The 19,112-nt window shown below is 41.4% G+C and overlaps 2 protein-coding genes across 4 annotated transcripts in view; one reads left to right on the top strand and one right to left on the bottom strand.

Annotated features, from left to right (window-relative positions):
- LOC109638899 (rho GTPase-activating protein 6) overlaps positions 1 to 13,431 on the bottom strand; it is a 58,447-nt gene extending 45,016 nt beyond the window's left edge. Inside the window, exon 1 of the mRNA XM_020102080.2 lies at positions 12,712 to 13,431. Coding sequence (XP_019957639.1) covers positions 12,712 to 13,206 — 495 coding nt within the window. The 5' untranslated portion in view covers positions 13,207 to 13,431. The remainder of the gene's footprint in view (positions 1 to 12,711) is intronic.
- Positions 1 to 19,112, top strand: part of LOC109638905 (MSL complex subunit 3) — a 104,663-nt gene that overhangs the window by 77,278 nt on the left and 8,273 nt on the right. The window contains exons 1-5 of one of the 3 annotated variants that reach the window (XM_020102091.2): positions 16,682 to 16,946; positions 18,134 to 18,216; positions 18,360 to 18,455; positions 18,805 to 18,899; positions 18,982 to 19,079. In XM_020102091.2, coding sequence (XP_019957650.1) covers positions 16,848 to 16,946; positions 18,134 to 18,216; positions 18,360 to 18,455; positions 18,805 to 18,899; positions 18,982 to 19,079 — 471 coding nt within the window. In that variant the 5' untranslated portion in view covers positions 16,682 to 16,847. Of the gene's footprint in view, positions 1 to 16,681; positions 17,098 to 18,133; positions 18,217 to 18,359; positions 18,456 to 18,804; positions 18,900 to 18,981; positions 19,080 to 19,112 lie in introns of those variants that run through there. The other 2 variants (XM_020102092.2, XM_069520465.1) reach the window with 2 other exon arrangements.

Here is a 19,112-nt window from a genome sequence, read left to right as displayed (position 1 = left end):
AATGCAATCAGCTGTTTCTTGTGGCCCCCAGACTGTGGTCTGCTTTGCCCACCCAGTTGCAAGCACAATCCACAGAGAGGCAGAGAAACCAGTAAACTGAATTTGCATGGCCATTATTTAATGTACTGGTATCGGTATATGTTGACTGAAATTACTGCACAAAAAGATCCATTTGAATTAGTTGAAAATACCAATAAATATCAAATATCAATATTATCCAATATATCTGTATTTTCAAAACTCTCAAATGTCTAACAGCCTCAGTCGGACTCCAGAAATCTCTCGACGGAACCGCTGCGTCTTTCACTCATGCGTAGTTTCCCAACTTCCTCCTGTAAACACACTCAATGAACCAATTCAAACATCTAGTTAGTGTTGTGGGGATTTTTCTCCCCTGTCAACTGAGATTAAAATGGAAAGAATGTATCACTTCATAAAACCAACCAAGCGTGTGGACGTGCAGGTAAACATCCATAATATAGACCCACAATGCACATCTGCACACACACACACACACACACACACACACACACACACACACACACACACACTGTGGTTAGTCATTTCATAACCTATTAAATCTCCATGAACACACAGCCTCCCTGCTAGCCACAGTTAATCCAACCCAGGTGTGTGTGTGTGTGTGTGTGTGTGTGTGTGTGTGTGTGTGTGTGTGTGTTTGCCTGCCTCATCCCTCCACTGCTCCCTCGTTCTTTCTTCCCCTCTCTCTCTCCATCTTTCACTCTCTCTATATCCCCCCAATTTAATAATATTTCGGCTCAGACAAAAGTCACCTTTTTCCCACGCCCCCGCCCCTCAAACCTGGCAGCGCCACCACAGCAAACCTCCTCCAATTAGGTCAAATTAAGGCAAATTAAGGCAAATTGCAGCTCGCAGCGGGAAACAAGACCGACACACCTCACAGTTAATCTTGTTAAGCCCAGGCATCCCTAACGTCACCTACAGTCTGGAAACGAGAGTCGCAGGTTTCTCCTCGTTATGCTTTTCATCGGTTCCCTAAATGTGTCTCGTATCCTATTTGCTAATTGACCCCTGAGCTGCTACGCCCCCCTGAGAGCTCTCATTCCTTTATCTTTATCTAAAGCGAGACAGAACGAGACGGCTATCTCTAAAAAGACAAAGCATGTGCTTGAATAATGTTCTTTGAGCCGAATCAACCACCCGCTTCTTCTTCTTTTGTTTATTGCAAACAACCTGCTGTTTCTTTTGCTGGAAATGTAAATACATCAATTCCTGCATCAGTGGAGTTTTTTCCAGGAAATATACTTGACACGATGTTTAGAAAAGTAAAACCCTCTCCTGAGCCGACATTAGGCTCAAATGCTTAAGTGCTGCACCAACCATCCATGTAGAGCAGCTGTTTATTTAATATGTTTATGTAATAGCAGAAATTCTCATAATTTCAGAATTTATTTTACTCCAAACTCCACCTGTAAACAACTTAAAACTAAAAAACTTCCCATCACTCCAAAATCCAAGATGTAGAGCAGCAACACAAGGGTTTTTGAGTCTACTGGATTTCAAAAAGTAATATCTCAAGCACACACACACTCAAAAACACACATTAATGTTCTGGGAAGGTGCTCTGCAGGAGAGAATATGATCTCTGCTTGGAAGTGACGCTGTTCCCTACGAAAGCAGTACAAACACACATTGTTATGTTTGTGAGAGTGTGTGCATGTGTGTGTGTGTGTGTGTGTGGATATGTGGGTGTTGGTGACAGTATAAACAGCCCCACTCTACTGGAGATCTCTTTTGAGAATACTTTTAAAATGTCTAATAATAACACTACGTTCCCAGATTTACCAGATTTTATTGGTGAAATATATTTAACCGTAGGGAGGGAGAACGAATAATGAGACAATCTATGTAATTCAATTGTGTGTGTGTGTGTGTGTGTTCTCTGTAGCTAACAACAGGTCGAGTGAGTTTTATATGTTCGGAGCATTTTAAAGAGTTTTAGAATTTGGCCCCAGTGCTGTGAACAATGTTCTGACTGCAGCTGCTATCAGCTGTTGTAATGTTTTTGCAAGATATTTGTGACAGAGAGAGCTGAGGAGACAGATGTGCACAGCTGTGACTGGCCTGGACGCAGCCCACCCACATTTTACTGTGATTCATCATTGTGTGTGTGAGAGAGTGTGTGAGAGAGAGTGTGAGTGTGTGTGTGTGTGTGAGAGAGAGAGAGAAAGAGAGAGAGAGAGAGAGTGAGCTTGTGTTTAGATACTGCAGTATTTATTGAAAGCTAACTAGTGCCCTCTGCTGGCAAAAAAAACACTTTACATCTAATGCATTTTCCCCAAAAACTTGGCTGCATTTCACTGAAATGTCCACGAGGTGGAGCAAAAAACAACATTCTCACCAAATATGCCATTATAGGTGCTAATAAATATCAAATATATATTCTCTCTCTCTCTATATATATATGTATACATATATATAAATGTATGTCCTATACTTGAAGCTTTGAGCATGTTTCATCTGACAAGAGTACATTTTCTCAATATAATATACATTTTGGTAGTTTTCTGTGTTTAGAGTTAACTACTGTTACAGCATACTGATAGATTCTATTTTCACAGTACACACTTCAACAATCTGCAACTTTTTAAGATAATAATCAAAGTAATGTATCTGTATTCATATAGCTGTTGAAACAATGCTCAGAGACACTACACAGGTTAAAAAAAGAAAGCAAATATCCAGAAATCTAAAATTCATCAGTTCTGAAGAAGGGTTGTTTTTAAGTGATGTGACAGAAGTGTTGGAAGAATTTGAAAGGATTGCATTAATACAAAATGTCCACTAGATGTCAGTACCACACTCTGATCCTGGTCATAATGAAACCTTTCTGATCAGCTCATACTTCAGAATCACAAAGTTCAGTCTCCTCACAAAAGAGTTTGCACTGATGTCAATCAAATGCATCTCACAGCTCAACTACAAGTACATGCGCGAGCTGCCTGGTCCTCGGTGCGCTCACACCTGCAACCAATACTGCACCTCTCTCTCCCTGCTTCCCTCTGGAACTTGAGTGTGCTGACCCATTCCTCCGCTGAGCTATTTTTCTATTTATAGCAGTGGAGCTACGGCTGCCTCTGAAAGGCCCGCTGTCTCATTCTGTTTTGCTTCCTAACAGTGTGACACATTTTGGAGGAGGGTCAACGGGGGCGTAAAGGAGCGAGAGGTCCTTTGGTTTAAATCACTTTGCTTTTGAAGGCCTGTAGTCATATTTCTATGAAACCTTGGATGACAAGGGTTTGTTTTCATTGACACTGGAGAGAGGGGCAGTCACAAAAGAGTTGTGTCTGCATGTGTCGCTCAAGTATCTGCCTTTCCATGACCTCACTTCTAATCCTTACAACCTCCCTGACCTCTTGACCCTTCAAAAAAAGTTTGTCATTTTAATCTATCTGCAGCAGCATGGGTGTTTCTCCTCTATGTTTCTGGCTGAGGAAAGAAAAAAGGAATCAAAGCCATTGTTTACATTCAAATCAAAGCTGTTGCGGACATTTCCATCTGAATTCAGTCAGTGTTGGACGATTGTTTGAGCCCAAGTTTAACTCCCAGTGGCAGATAATGGTGATTCCTCCCAGAGGAGGGAACACAGGAGATAAGACACGGGGGGGAGATGGCTCACTCTGCTGTGAACCCAGTGTGTGTGAGAGAGGGAGCGAGGGAGGGAGATATCCTTCAAATTAAAAGAAATAGTTGCACTAAGGTCTGACTGGTGTCTCTTATCCCTTCTGCCCTTCTCCTCCCCTCTCTTACACAACATTATTTTTAGACTTAAAATTGAAAGTCAATATTGGCAGATTAATTGATCATACTGATTAAAGGCAGCCATAATCCCTAACGGTCCTTACAGTCCCAGTAGCCTGTGAGTGAAATCGGACTCTCTCCGCTGAGTAACATGATGTAGTGGGGAGAGGAAGCAATAGAGGGAAACATATGTCAAGTGTATTTATATAGCACATTTAAAAAATACTGCGGTACACCAAAGTGCTGTACAATTAAACAAGACCCAATGCGAAATACAAGAAAATAAAAAAATAACAAAGACGGGTATAGAATAAAATTGAATACGATTTTTAAAAGTGCTATGATGTGGATAAAACAACTTAAGGACACTCAACCAACTCATTACTAATTGACAATTACGTTTTGAGACAGAAACTAAACAATAAGTAATTAAATAAGTGAGAGCTGTCATGTCTGTGTGTTCCTCGGAAAGAAAACTTGATCTGTCCAACAAACTAACGCTTTAAGACCTTCTTGATTCCTGTTTCCTGAAAAGTCAAATCAAGCTGATGTGATATCATGGTCTTTTCCCACAGTTGCAGCATTAAGTATGAGCTGCAGATTAGAAAGAAAGGGGTTCAAATGAGAAGGAGAACACAGCCAGGATATCAAGTGAGGAGTTGACAGGAGTGAAGGAACATGAAACCAGGCAGAAAAAGGGGGATGGATGAAGAGGAGAGAGGAGAGGAAGGCGGGGGTCACTCAGTCAGTAGCCACCCCTCTTTCAGTGGGAGCCCCGGGGGCTCGACATGCAGCTCTAACCTGGAATTCCAAATAAATAATTCCCTGAGCCTCCCCCCACTGAAAGACACCGGAGTAAAACACTCAAACACATAAAAGAAGGGGATGCTAGAGGCAAAACTCACGATTCCTCAGAGTGGCTTATTTACACTAGTCCTCCATTTATTTAAAGGTATATGAGAAGTCAGTGAGGTAAAATCGTACCCACACTTACATCCACGCACAAAAGCACACACACTCACAGGTATTAATTCTCAAAGCTTAGCCCTCAGAGTAGCCTAAATCCTGCATGTGTGAACAGGAACATTCAGTTAATCCTCCACTAAATACAGCACGGAACAGTTCCCTCAGTAATTAATAAGCATGCAAAGGAAGGCGCGAGGCCGAGGTCGAATTCCCTGAAGTATATATACGAGTAATTAATACAAACAGTGAGAACAGGGAGGAAAATGCTGCGTAAAAACCAAACCGAAATAACCACGATGTCCTGATCTGAACTCAGATTTACCAACAATCAGATGAAAACCAGAGCTTGATACGATCAAAATGGATTTTTACTCCTTTGGGCTCATTCTTTAGAGAAGGGACAGGATATGAAGGCTACGTACACACACACACACATACAGACGCTCAACCTATATCTATAAAGAAACAAAGACGTGACCCACAGTCATTGAGCCAGGGCAAGTTAAAGGGACAGTTCACCCAAAAATCTAAATTCACTCATTATCTGCTCGCCACTATGCCGATGGACGGGCGGGCGAAGTGTTTGAGTCCACAAAAATGATTGTTGCAGCCAAATCCAATACACTTGAAGTAAGTGGTGACCGATTTTTCAAACATAGAAAAAACAGCCGACGCTGCCACAGAGTGCTGGTAGTCTGTTTATTCTAAGTTTATTAATATTGAAAGTATTGTGTGTCCACATCGCACAACTCTGCACTTCCTTGGGCCCTTAACAATGCACTTGTCAAGTGCGGTTCTTGAGATATGCGAGCCGCATACAGACAGAGATTTCTGGCATTGGTAGATGCATGGATATCCAGTATATTGAAGGGAATTTAGAATTAAATAAGAATTTTAAATATTACTTCCTCAAGTTATTTCTCCAAGAGTTTCCAGATGTTGTGAAACGTTTGTGAGAGGACAAACCTGTCTCTCTGGCCCATGACGAATCTCATTAAGAGGGGACACTAATGGACACGGGTGGTCACAGTACACACAAATACACAAGGGCTTTTTTTGCCTTCAAGACTCAAAAAGTGCTCAATTAGATCATCCACGCATCCTCCGGATTCTCTCGAACACAGGGCGCAACCCAACACCCCCGCCTCCTCACTGGAGGAGAGGTTTAATCGGCAACAGACAGAGAGATTCTGGCTGCGGAAATTAATGTTTACTTTTCAGCCGTCTCTATTTCAAGCTGCGCTCTTTTTCCTCCTTGTTGAGAAAACATCCCAAAGGAGATGTGCGCGATTGCTCAACCAAAACACTGCCAAACAAAACATGCTGCTTCATATGGTTCCTCTCAGCGGAGGATCATACAGAGTTGTCAGAAATTTGCCCTGTGGGGGAATCAGGTTACTGCACACCAATGAGAGGTGGCCTTGAATTCTTGTTTTTTTGAATTCTTATTTTTTCTCTCTGACACCAGTCACCTCCCATTGGAAACAAATGTTGATGTCACATCCTCTTGGCCTCGACACTACAATGCCAATCTAATATTTTCATCTCTTTTACAGAACTAAAATATGTATCTCAAGCATAAGATGGACGACTGTAGATATTAATTACACGTTGCATTTATTGCATTTCTGTCCGTCCTGGGAGAGGGATCCCTCACATATGGCGCTCGCTGGGGTTTCTACATTAATTTTTCCCCTGTTAAAAGTTTTTTTTTAGTAGTTTAGTCTAACTCTTGTTGAGGGTTAAGGGCAGAGGATGTCATACTTTGTTAAAGCCCTGTGAGACAAATTGTTATTTGTGGATATGGGCTGGAATAGGCCGGATACAAACCCCGCCATCTTGCACATTTGGAGCCAGAAAAAAAACAATATAAACACAGAGTAATTTGTATGTGATAGTTGAACAGTATAACAGTTTTGCACAGTTAAATGAGTTGAAAACCTGAGTGAGATATTTTAAGGTGCGTGTGGTCCAGGGAAGGAGTATATATATATATATATGTATATATATATATATATATATATATATATATATATATATATATATATATGTGTGTATACATGTCAAGTTTATATGAGACAGTTTAGTTGATGATGTCACACATCTTGTAGATTTTCTGTCTGTACAAAATCAGTGCACTGTTAAAAGTGGTAGCTACCTGATATAAACTATAATATGATGTTGAGAGTGATTAGCATCTTGACGATGTAAAGATGATGATATAATTGTGTCTAGGGGGGATTTACAGCCTCAGGTAGCTTGTCCCTTGCAGACCCACATGCATAAATCCTCCCAGGGGAACTCTCAGGCTGTTTGTGGTGTATTCCACTGGCTGGAATATCTAGAAACGAGAAAGAACACGGTTTTATTTTGAATGACATCTGCCTTCATTCTCTCACATGCAAAAAGTGGGGGGAACAAATCAGCCCGACAATGAAAGCTGACTCAAAATCCCATGTTTCAGGATGCTGTGTGATCAGACACCAACTTTAAGACGACCGCGAGCCAAATCAGAAAGTGCCGCCGCCACGAGCCAAGAAAACCAACCTGCGTTCCATCACGGCTCTGTGTTTTGACGGAGGCTCTCGCAACAGTGTGATGACATCCCTGACTCCTTGATTACGCCACAGCAGCTCTGCACGCTTGCTACGTGATCTGCTTTGGCTAAACCCCCCCAAACGAAAAAGAATATGTCATGATTTGTGAGATTTTATGAGTCTTGGCTGAACCGGATGACTGGTTGGTGTGAAAATTTGTTTTCAGCGAGTATTTCGATGCGAGCATTCCACACATGTCCAACCGTCAAGGTCGTGCTCCTCCGACGCACACGCCCCCTCACTTTGCTGGAGTAAATCAGGGAGGAAAGGCAGAATGGATGGCAGTGAGGGTCACAAGTTCAAGCCTTTCTGTTTCCTGAAGTAGAGAGCATATATTAAACAGGGCATATCCACATTTCAAATACACAGGATCACCTGCCCATTAATTCATGTATATATCTCTGCCGTATTGCTTTTATTTGTGGTTTGTATTTAGTGTTGTTTTGGTTTGATGTGTTGAACCTATCACACATTTGGACTGATCTCATTCCTGACTGTTTGATGAGCAGAGAATCTGAAAGGTGTGAGAGACAGGAATACGACTTATGTGTCTGTGGTAGTCGTCTGTTCTGATTTGATGGCAACCTTTGTTACGATCAGAGCTGAAATGATCTGTTGCTGAAATTGACACATTTTCAGATATTTCAAATATGACATTGACTATTAAATGTTGACAAGATAAAGCTATTGTTCCCACGGTGGGGAATTCCACTCAGAGTGAGGTAGTCATGAGAATGAATAGAAAAGGTGATTAGGAATATATATAGATATGCACCTTTCACCACAGAAATGATGTTTGTACAGTATGCACTGCAGGAGGTATATTATATTTGTGTTATATATGCATACATGTAAATGTATGTATATGAATTGGTATTAGTTACCATAGTATACTAAATAGCAATATAACTATAAAAAAATGTATATAAATACATAGGTAGATACATGGCAGCCTCCAGTTAGGATTAATTAATGTTGAAAACAAAACATTTTAAGACACCAAAATGCAATTTCGGGAACTGCTTATGAGCAATTTATATATTGCTAACTTCATTATTATTCAATTAATCCAGAAAATAATCAGAGGATGAGTCCATAATGACAGTGATTGATAGTTTCTGCCTTGGAGACGATATATCACAATTAAGTTATCGGGTTCTTTACAGCAAACAATGACAAGACAATGAGTAAAAGCAGTGAATTAAATCAAAGCAAGACTATTTAAAAAGCCATTCTGTTAAAAACTTCCTTTAAGATGGAATTTAATGCAGAACTCAGAAATTATGACTGTTTGATACAAAGCTTAGAGATGGTGATTTTTTTTTTTAACTTAATACAACAAAGTGGAATTGATTTGAAGCTTTGAGGCTCAGAGTGTTGACTGCAAAGCCTCGATTGCCTCTAGTCGGCAGACCTCTTAATTGACCTCAGAAATTGTCCAGCACAAGACAATTTCGCGATCCAAACAAAACAGAGATAAAATACCAATCTTTTCAAACAGTTAAAACGGTGCAGATCCTAAATCTGTCCTCTTATTTTGATTCGAGGCTTTGCGGCAGTATTTCTCCCCAATGCTCAGACCATGCAGTGCAGTGTTGCTATAAACACTTGAACTTGGACCACTTATGGTGGGAAAAACCCAACTGCTGATTCCTGGTAGTGAGCACTGACAAGAGTCAATGTTTTGGCTTGTGTTATTCACAGTATAAATAATGGCAAACATGTGGAGCAGTTCCACTGAATCTGAATGCGTGATCTGATAAATCAGGGTCATACAGGTTAGAGTGAGAACAAGATGGAAAATACATGTGGAGTTGACTTTTGCAAAAATAACCCTAATCAAGCATGTTCTGTAACATGTAAATGGCAAGAATCCTTTAGCAACACATGTAAACATCCTGTCTTATTCTGAATATGGATCTATAGTCTCATAGTCCATACTCCCCAACCCCTTTAACATTCATAGAACTATCTGAGGTAGGAAGCAGAGAATTCCCCAAAGTACTCTTCCAGATTCCCACGTGTCACGACCACACTTCGTTATCAATGGAAACTTGGGATTTGCTGTGTGCAAAACATCTGTCATCATCTATCATCATAATGTACGCCTACAGTTTTTATACTCTTCATCCTCAAAATAAGCCTATGTATATTTTCCTTTCCTTATTGTACTCAGTGTTTGTTTGTGGGTCCAACATTTTGATTGCGGTTGCTGAATGCGTGCAGATGACAGTGTCAGCGGACAAAACTCAGACCTCAAATAACCACTTCTAAATCCCTTTGAATCCTCTGTTATCAATCCTTAAGCAATAGTTGCAGGAGGAATGATTTTCTTCTGAACTACTGGGGTAAGTTGTTCTAAAAATAGACAGTACGGCTGCGGGTTAGTGACAGAGAGAAACACTGCATAGATTTATGGTATGTTCCAGACGCCAAATTCCAGCGTCCCTGTAAAAAAACCCACTCGCTACTTCAAGAATATGTTGATACGATGACCAACCCTCACAAGAAGAAGCGCCAGTCGCTGACCTCTCCTACTGTAATAACACAGAGGGCACTTCTCTGATGATTTTTCCGCGTCATTGTCTGTCGAACATCAACAACCTGGCCATGGAAAAAAGCTATTAAGCAATCACCGCCACTATAACTGTCAGGCGCTGCTTTTTGTGTAAACCATTACATCTCCACTGTCTCAGCCTAACCCACCTCTCTCTGCCTCTCCGTCCACGTCTCCCTCCTTAAAAAGGCATAGTACTGTATGTGTACAGGTTGCCCCCCCACCCTAACACACACAAACACACTCAGGGATACAAATCATTTAAAATCTGTGTTGATAAGATTCAGATAGTAGCTGCTTCCCAATCCAAGATGAGGTCAACAAGGGCCATGACGGAGGCAGCGCAGACTGCAAAGGTCGAACTGAAAATGACACAGTCTGCTCTACAGAGGCTTTCCGATGTGCATCTTTTCTCTTTTGAATCGTCGGCAACTTTAAGCGGCTGCACACGGTGCAGGCTTTGCAATGGGAAAGCCTCGTCCCGTCACTGCGACAAAATCCGTCTTGAAATGCAGGATGCAGCTTAGGTCTGGTTTTCTATATCTGCTATTCTGAGTTCAAATCAGTTCAAAATAATTTAAAAAGCTGCTTCCTTTTTCATAAAATGAAAAGATGTGGTTTGTTGCGTGTTGGTCAAAACGTTCAAACTGGCATCGTATTGGGGATTTTTAGAGGTAGTAAAATCATGGGATTCCGGCCATGAACGAAACTTGGCTTGTAAAAAAAAAAAATGTTGCACAACTTTTGCTGGTTCTCAATGTGCTTAGAACAACACAGATGATGTCATCAGATTTATCTCACACATTTACGAGATAAAGCCTGAAATACAAACTGGAGGTGGGATATGAACTATGTGGCTGTTAACGAAGAAGGAAACAAACATAGAAAACTGGACATGTTGCACAAGGCCTTGGAGCCGAGAGGGCAGAAATCTAATTTAAAGGAATGTATGTGTACGGTAAATAACAAGGTCTATGGCTATTAAACTTTTTTGGATGTACTCTTAAGTATCCGAGTCAACCCTGATTGCGGCGTGGAAAAACACTCTGTTCTTCAAAAAGAAAGAGAAGCTCGATGCTTTTTAAACAATGCAGGGACGTAATCAAATAGAGTTGTAATTAACGTGAGCAAATTCTTTTTGCAAGGTCCTGTGTTAAACAGACGCGCCTTTCTTTTCTTTCTGAGAGTGTCTGACATGAGGTGTCAATAACTGCAAGAAACAAAGGTCTTTTTCCATCTGTTGTCAAACGTTTTTTCCATAATTTACATGTAAAAAAGTGCTTTGCATTCAAAAGTAAATCTGCTATATTCGGTACATTTCCACCGTAAAGTCTTTGTTGACGCTTCACATCGGAATTTCACCTCACACCCAACAGTGTGTGAAACTCCCCAGCAGACCAGCAACACTTCTGGGCCGAGTATTTTTACAAACACTCTGAGGTGCAATAACTTCATGGTCCAGATTACACTAATGACTCCAAACTGATGGCCTCATGTTATCCTCACTGGGCCGTGGTGGAGATGGAGGGGAGGGGGGGGGGGGGGGGCACCATGGAAAAAAGAGTTACAGCGGTGGGAAACTCTGCTGAGTGAGAGCTTCTGGACATCTCGGAGAGGAAGAGACAGCGTGGAGGCGTGTGTGTGCGTGTGAGAAAGAAGGAAAGAAAGAGAGGAGCAACTGGAAAAGGGAAACAGAGAGTGAAGCTGGAGCTGTTCCTTGTAATAGGAAATGATGGGAGAGCTGTTTGAGGGGCCACATGGATCTGACCCTGTGACCGCTCTTAGTCGTGAGAACCAAGTCCCAGGCCATGTGTCCTTAAGACCCTCACATCCCGCACTGCTGCACGTACACACACACACACACACACATTTAGTGCTACTATACATATCAGCTAAAGTAAAGAGAGGGAGAGAGCAAGTCTACAAAAGAAGCTGGGAAATTATCATACCTTTCCACTACTGCATGTGGACTTGTGCCAACTATGCAGCCTATAAAGCCCCCCTCCTTCTAAAAATAAGTCAGCCAAGTATGTTTTGGTAAGGATTTCGTACGCTGCCTTCCACTTATTCACACTCAATTTGAAGGCTATATGAAGAGAAAGGCTCGACCAGCCCAGCGGAGCTGACAGTCAAAGAGAAATCTGTGCACTTCATTGCGCCTTTTGTGGGAATTATTTAATCCTCAAAAGCACCACAAGAGATTTCTTGGCTTTCCAATAAGTCCTTCTGTGTAAGGTATGACCCTCACAAGGCCTGAAAACAAAGGAGTGACCACACATAAAATACAGGTGCCCTCGGGCCGCGCGACATGGACGAGTGTGCAGGTTTGATACTGGATGGCTTTCAGGTGAAGATGTCAGAGACAGCTCAACGCTCTTCAATATAGCCATGAATGTTGGTGATGACTTTCTGACTGGATACTCGGTGAATAGAAAAATGGACAGACACCTCTCTGGGCACTAAGAATCAAACATGTGCACTTTGCAGCGTCTGGCTGTCCTCAAAGATATTTTCAGCATAAGTGACTTCTGAGATCCAGTGGATTTCCTTGCTCAGAGCAGAAATAAACAAATGTGTTAAGCCTGCTGATTGCTTCTTATTTAAATTATTCCAGGAGCCATAAGCTATCCGTTAGTTTTATATCAATGGATTTGGAGTAAACCACTCTCCTCTATTGATTTACAGCAGTGACATCATGTATGTATGCAGACTAAATGATGCATGCGTGGTGAGAATAGATGGGAATGCATGGTTCTGAACACAAACCGGATGAATTACAGACTCATTATTCTCCACTGGAATCTTTACCTCTGATTTCCACACCACGTAAGCGTGAGAGCTGGTCGGCTGCACCTTCCTTTGGAGCCACCTCCGAGGGGAGAACAGCGCGCCCGTGCTCCCGGACGGCGCGGCACCGGGTCCCCTCACCAGAAACGGTAAATCCCCGGCGGTATTCCTTTTGGCCCGCTTCACCGTTTCATAGTCAAAGTGGAAGTTGGATGATGGGGAAACGTCCAAAGGAATGGAAGGGGAAGAGAGGGACGGGGTTATGGGCTCCTTTAGCGTCGGAATCTTCATGCGTAAAGTCGGTTTCACAGCGACTCGCTCCGGACACGCACCTGCGTCCTCGGGCGGCGCTCCGGGGAACGGTGCTCGACTCGCGCCCTCGGTGCCGGTGTCACAGTGTCTTATAATCGCGGGGTCCAGGCTGCGGGTCTGGCGTAGCCTCCGCTTGGTCATGGCTTTGGAGGCGGGAGAGGAACAGGAGAAGACGCTGTTGAGAAGTCCTTGAGCGGCAGACATGTCCCCTTGTGTTGGATCTCACATCAGCGCAGTTCTCTAAAGCTCCAACTACAAACCAGGGATCTGGTGTTGCCCCATCAGAAGGAACCATCAAGCACAAGCAGATGGGGAGCTGGAAAGTGATGGGGTGCGATGCATTTGAATGCAGCCTCTGGAGAAGGAGCGAGACACATCTGTTCCCATGCTGTGTTCCTATGCGCATTGGTCAATGGTCATTGCCAAACTGCAGTGAAGTGAGAAGACGGGGTGGAAGTGTGTGTGCGTGCGTGAGTGTGGGAGGGGGTTCACAACACTTAATAAGAATGTTTGCATGCTATACCTGTTCTCTTGAAAACACATTGAATGCCAAATTATTATATTTTTAATATTTAAGAACTTTTAGTTTTTGCATGAAGAGTCAACTTTAGAGCTCCATTGCCCCTCCTTTTTCAACGTTGATAAAATGTGTATTATTTCCAGATGATATGGGTGATCACTTATCTCATCTATTCAGAAAACTATGATTTGCTATCACCTAAAAGAATTTACACCACTTTTGTTTCGTGATGTCTTTGCCTCTTAAACTGCGGAATTTCTATAGTTCGTTTTCATTTTTATAATTAACAAACTCCTCTTCATGTGGTGGATGAGGTAAGTAGCCTGATGCAATAATCAGACATGCAGAAGGTCATACTACACAGACAGACATGATTTAGCCTGGGATGAATATAGGCGTATTAATCCTCGTCTCACATTAATCCACCTCGCTGTCTGGGAATAATAGGCACATCAATAACGCCTGCTATGTGCTATTATTAGCCAAACAAGAAGTGAGCCATTCAGGATTCATAGCCAATTCCTCTTTCTTTATTCACCTGTGTATGCCAGACACTTGTTGACAAAGAGGAGCTCCAGTAAGAGTGTTAGGATACTGTGTGCATTTGTTTAAAGGAGGGAGTGTGGGAGAAAGAGAGAGACAAATAGAGAGTGACAGAGAGAGAGAGAGCAGGAGCATGCTCGGCCCAGTGTGTGAAACTATGGGAAAAATGGAAAGAGACAGCAGGAGTCTGGAGAGGAGGGTGCCGGCGGACTGATAAAGAAGCTTATGAAGCTGTGCCGCATGACACAGTCGCACACATACACACAACACAGCATGACATGACACTGATAACAGCCGATAACACCCTTCTAAAAACAGTCCGTCAGGAGAATGAGGCACTGATTGAAATCACACAAGTGGGAATTACAGAAAGAAAAGAAAGTGTTTTGCATTAGTTTATTCAAAGAAGAAACCACTTGAGGCCTTTTTGAGCTCACGGCCTAGACTGCTACTTTGCGAAAAAGCCAGAAACAACAGTAATAAAGAGGAAAAGTGCATAACTATGAAGATATTTACCAGATTTAAAGTATGGATCGCTGCAGCATCCTTTGCTTTCAGTCCAGTCATCATATGTTTAAGACAATCTGGGCCTCCATTCTCTCGGGTTACTAATGTGCAACCATGGAAAACATTTAATGTGAAACAGTGATCATTTGACGTGACTGTCAAAATATATCAGACACGCACAGGGTCGGAGGGAAAGAAGAATAAATCAACTGCTGCTACACTTCAAGCCAGTCGTGTTCGGTGTTACATACACACTGTCCATATTTGGTATACAACAGGAGCGCAGCACAGCCTGACACCATTTTAAGCGAAATGAGTGTAGATTGGGCCACAGCTGCAGAGGCATGGTTTCCTGTGCTGCGGATCAGCATGCATTTCATTGTCTGAGGCTGTTAGAGAGATATGAATGTAGGGAAGGTCACAAGGTCAGAAACAAACGAAAATCGAATTACTGGTGTAAACAGTAAGGCAGTGATGCAGGGTCTATTTTTAACAGTAATTCGTGGTGGAAGGGTTATTTTCTCCAAGCACACATGCACACAATTTGAACCCCGGGGCGATGTCTGTCCATATGAGCAAAAATTCCTGGCTTTATGTAAACAAACCCTCTTATAGTACAGCCTTCAGTGTATTTTAAGAGCCCCCATGTTGTTCCAATAGAGCAAGATTAGATTATTGAGACATGGTGAATTTTCTTTTACTGTATGGTGCCTCAAGGGGAAGGGTATATCCAAATACTTTAAATACTCAAACAATATAGCTGAGGGATAGGACGTATGATTCCCAGGTTGCTTAATTTACACACATATTTGTAACAGGGCTATATAAATTACCCAGAGGTACCCATTTATATGTCAAGGATCCCATAACAGACACCAGAGTGACGATGTAGAGATAATAAAGATAATTCTATATATTCTGCATGTTTCTTAGGTGATGCACAGATATACTGCACAGTCAGTGTCAGGGCACGTGTTGCTTTTGTGTGGTAAAGCAGCTTTAGATGCAGATTTACCGCCTGCACACATTCAATAAAGAGTTCAATGGTGAGCCAAAAAATAATGCTGCTCATATGCTGACATCTGCTGGCCTGGTTTGTGAGTTGCACTGCTCCATGAAAGACAAATGCAACGGATCAAATCTCGTTTTGTTGTGTTGCATTCTCGTTTATGGCAATTGTAATTATTTACCCCTTGCCATGGTGTGTTTCTCTGACCACACACAGCAATGCTATAGATATGTGCACAGTTGAGAAAGTGGTTGACCTTTTATGTTGACCTTTTATCTTAAAATGCACTTAGACCAGAAAGCCTCTCCTTCCCCTGAGTTGTTTATTTTAATTTTTAATTTACACAGGCACTGATGGAAGTGCCACAAAAAGTACCTTGATCAGTGAATCTTTCTTGATCTTGAGTTTTTTTTATTTTTCTTAATCTCATTAGAATTAAATAAAATAATTAAATAAGCTAAGACAAGATGTACCTTTATTGATCATCTGTAGAGGAAACTCCCAATCGACACAGCAGTGTAAAATTGTGTAAAAAAGAAAGAATAAAATAGAATATAGTAGTTTTGCAATTTGTCCAATTATTTGTAATATACAATGTACCGAAAATAAGCAGCAGTTCTCTGATCGCCATTACACAGGACCAAAGGTGACCTGTGTTTTTCTTACAATTTACTCTTTTATTAATTCACTAATATTTTTACTTTATCTTGTTTTACTCTTTTCTCCACTGTAATGTTTTTTTTTGTTTCTGTATCTGAGCTCTATTGCTGTTTGGTCTTCAAATTGATTTTAAATCGTTTCTTATTGTTTGCTTTTTAACACTGTCCTATTGTTTACCTTCATTTTTAACTTGCAAATCACTGTGTAACTGTAAAAAAAGTTTGTCATATGCACATTTGAACAAAAGGAAACTGGTCAGCTCAGCAGTGCAATAGTTAAATTAAAATAAAAGAAAGGTAGAAAGAAGCCAAAGACAATACAATAAAAACAAACCGTTTTGAAAGGTGCTATATAAATAATGTTTATTATTGTAATTATTAACTGTGCACAGACAACAGTGTTGCAACACTGCAGGTAGAAATTACGTGGTGTCAGTGAAGGCAGCAGCATGCATCCCTGCACAGTGAGTTTCAGCGGGAGACTCCTCGTGGTGTGTTTGTGGGCAGACTTCTCGTGGGAAGAAACAGTGTTCTGCAGTGAAGGGGTTACTGAGCGTGTCGCAGGGTCCCGATCGATGCCTCCTCTCCCACTCGTCGCCATGAACAAATGAATTCGCGGGGAATCAAATATCGATTTCACAAAGGAGAGCGAGTCCTGTGCTTCGAACCAGACCCCACCAAAGCTAAAGTGTTGTACGACGCTAAGGTAACGTGCTATGCTAGCTAGCGGCGCCTGTTAAATGTAGCACAGACCAATGATCCGTAGAGGAAAAGCGGGGTTACTTCTGTAAATGTGGGACATGCGAACCGACTCGTAGGCCTCGGAGAGATCCGTCTCTAGCCCCTCAGGTTTCCGGGTACGTTTGATTTTGCACGTTTCCTCTTGTTGCACTGAAAAACAAACATGATGGTCTGCAGCTCTTCGCCCCCAAACTGTTAGCAATTCATGCAATCACATCATTTTAGCTCATGTTAGCTTTAAGGGAACAGTAAAGTAACACTAGCAACAGCTCGGCAGCTTTAATACAAAGCAGATCCATGTCAACAACTAGTAAACAAACGCACCAACATGTCTGCCCTGCTAACTCAGCTAACAGTCACTAATCTAATACTTCTGAATGCTGTCTAGCTAATTCCACACAGTTAGCATGGCATGCTATATAATGATGCTTTGTTTTGTTTTCGGTGCTCACTGGCTGTTGAGCTAGCTAATGCTAACAGAAGGGATCACTGGGAACATCAAGCTATCTTAGCTTAGCTTTTGCTAACTAAGTCTGGCTAACAGTTGGCATTAGCTGCACGTCCAAGTGTTTAGCTGAAGGAGCAACATTACACAGTAAAGTATCAATGGCGACTAACGAGCTTCAAAGGGGAACATTTTAATTTCACTGAGGGAGTCTTCCCAAAGGATCAATAAAGTTCTATCTAATCTAATATATATAGACATATATATAAAGATAGCAATCGATGTGTGCAACGTAAATAGGATATATAAAATATAGATTGCACACAGTCATGGTTGCAAATGCAAATATTTTGAGTATGCACAAGTACTGAAATACTTGAGAAACATTATTTTAGTAAGGAAACTAATTCTAACACAAGGAGTAAGTAAGTGATGTGTATTTAAAGTTCTGATAATGATTGCGTTGCCATTTTTCTTCAGATTTGATATATTCTACAAACTTGAAATGTGTTGATGATAAAATACCGTGGGGTTTTAAGTACAAGGTGTCAGTTTAAAGTAAAGAGTCACAATGAATTGAGATTAAAAAACCTTCAAATCCTCATTTTATAAATACACGATGATCAATTGCAGTACTTGAGTAAATGTACATTTAACATTTGAGTGAAGGTAAAGTTTGTATTTACTGTTGTGTGTTCACATTACAGGTCATTGATGTCTTGATATGTGCAGATGAACATGGAAGAATAATCCCAAAGTATTTCATTCACTTCAATGGTTGGAACAGAAGGTGACATTGGATAGATCTAGTTTTATGTTATTAATGTCACACTCATTATCATTTTTGTTATTGTATAAATCTCATGTTCATCAACGTGTGTAAAGATGTAGCTGTCAGTTCATGTGTTCTTTTCTTTTGTGATGTTTGTGTAGCTGGGATCGTTGGGCTGCAGAGGACCATGTCCTAAGGGACACAGAGGAAAGCCGTAAATTGCAGCGTAGACTGGCTCGCAAAGCCCTCGGTCGCATGTAAGTTCATATCACTGAACATATTAAGTTCAGTAAGTCTTGAAAGTAAATGTGTGATAAACACATACAATGTGAATTGACCAATTCTTGTCAGAATCATTTATTGGCCTTTGCTACTTGATGGACAGGCAGTAGATTTTAGGAATTTTCCTGAATTAATTTTGAAAGGATACCGTGTCCTTGCATATACAGTATATTACACCTGAAGTTCAAACTACAAGTTCAGCACACCTTGTATCAGTCTCTGGCCTGCATCCACTAGTTTTGAATGTGACCTTTCCATTTGCTTGATCTATCTATTGACAAGTCTTATAAACAACTGTGTATTTTGTCTCTGTCTTTGTGGCAGGAAGAGAAAAGGATGGTCGAAGAGGCGTCGTCGTCAGTCTGGCACTAAATCTTCTCTGAAGACTCTCCCTAAGGAGGACGACAGCGATGACGCATGTGAGAAGTCTCCGTCTTTGTCTTTTTGCTCCCGGTGTCCCTCAGCAATCACATTAATGCATCTGCATCTTCCGGTCTCCAGGTTTGATTTCGTCTTCGGAGAGCAGTGACGGCGACGATTCTGACCCTGAATCTTCCAATAGTGGGGACAGCACTTTCTCTGAGGATATCAACAAAATGGTAAAGTGAATTGGTTCAATGTCCATCGAGGAA

The sequence above is a fragment of the Paralichthys olivaceus genome, chromosome 24 (genome assembly GCF_024713975.1).
Source record: "Paralichthys olivaceus isolate ysfri-2021 chromosome 24, ASM2471397v2, whole genome shotgun sequence".
Lineage (NCBI taxonomy): Eukaryota > Metazoa > Chordata > Actinopteri > Pleuronectiformes > Paralichthyidae > Paralichthys > Paralichthys olivaceus.
The sequence above is the reverse complement of the archived record's forward strand: the minus strand, read 5'-3'. Positions and strand labels throughout refer to the sequence as shown.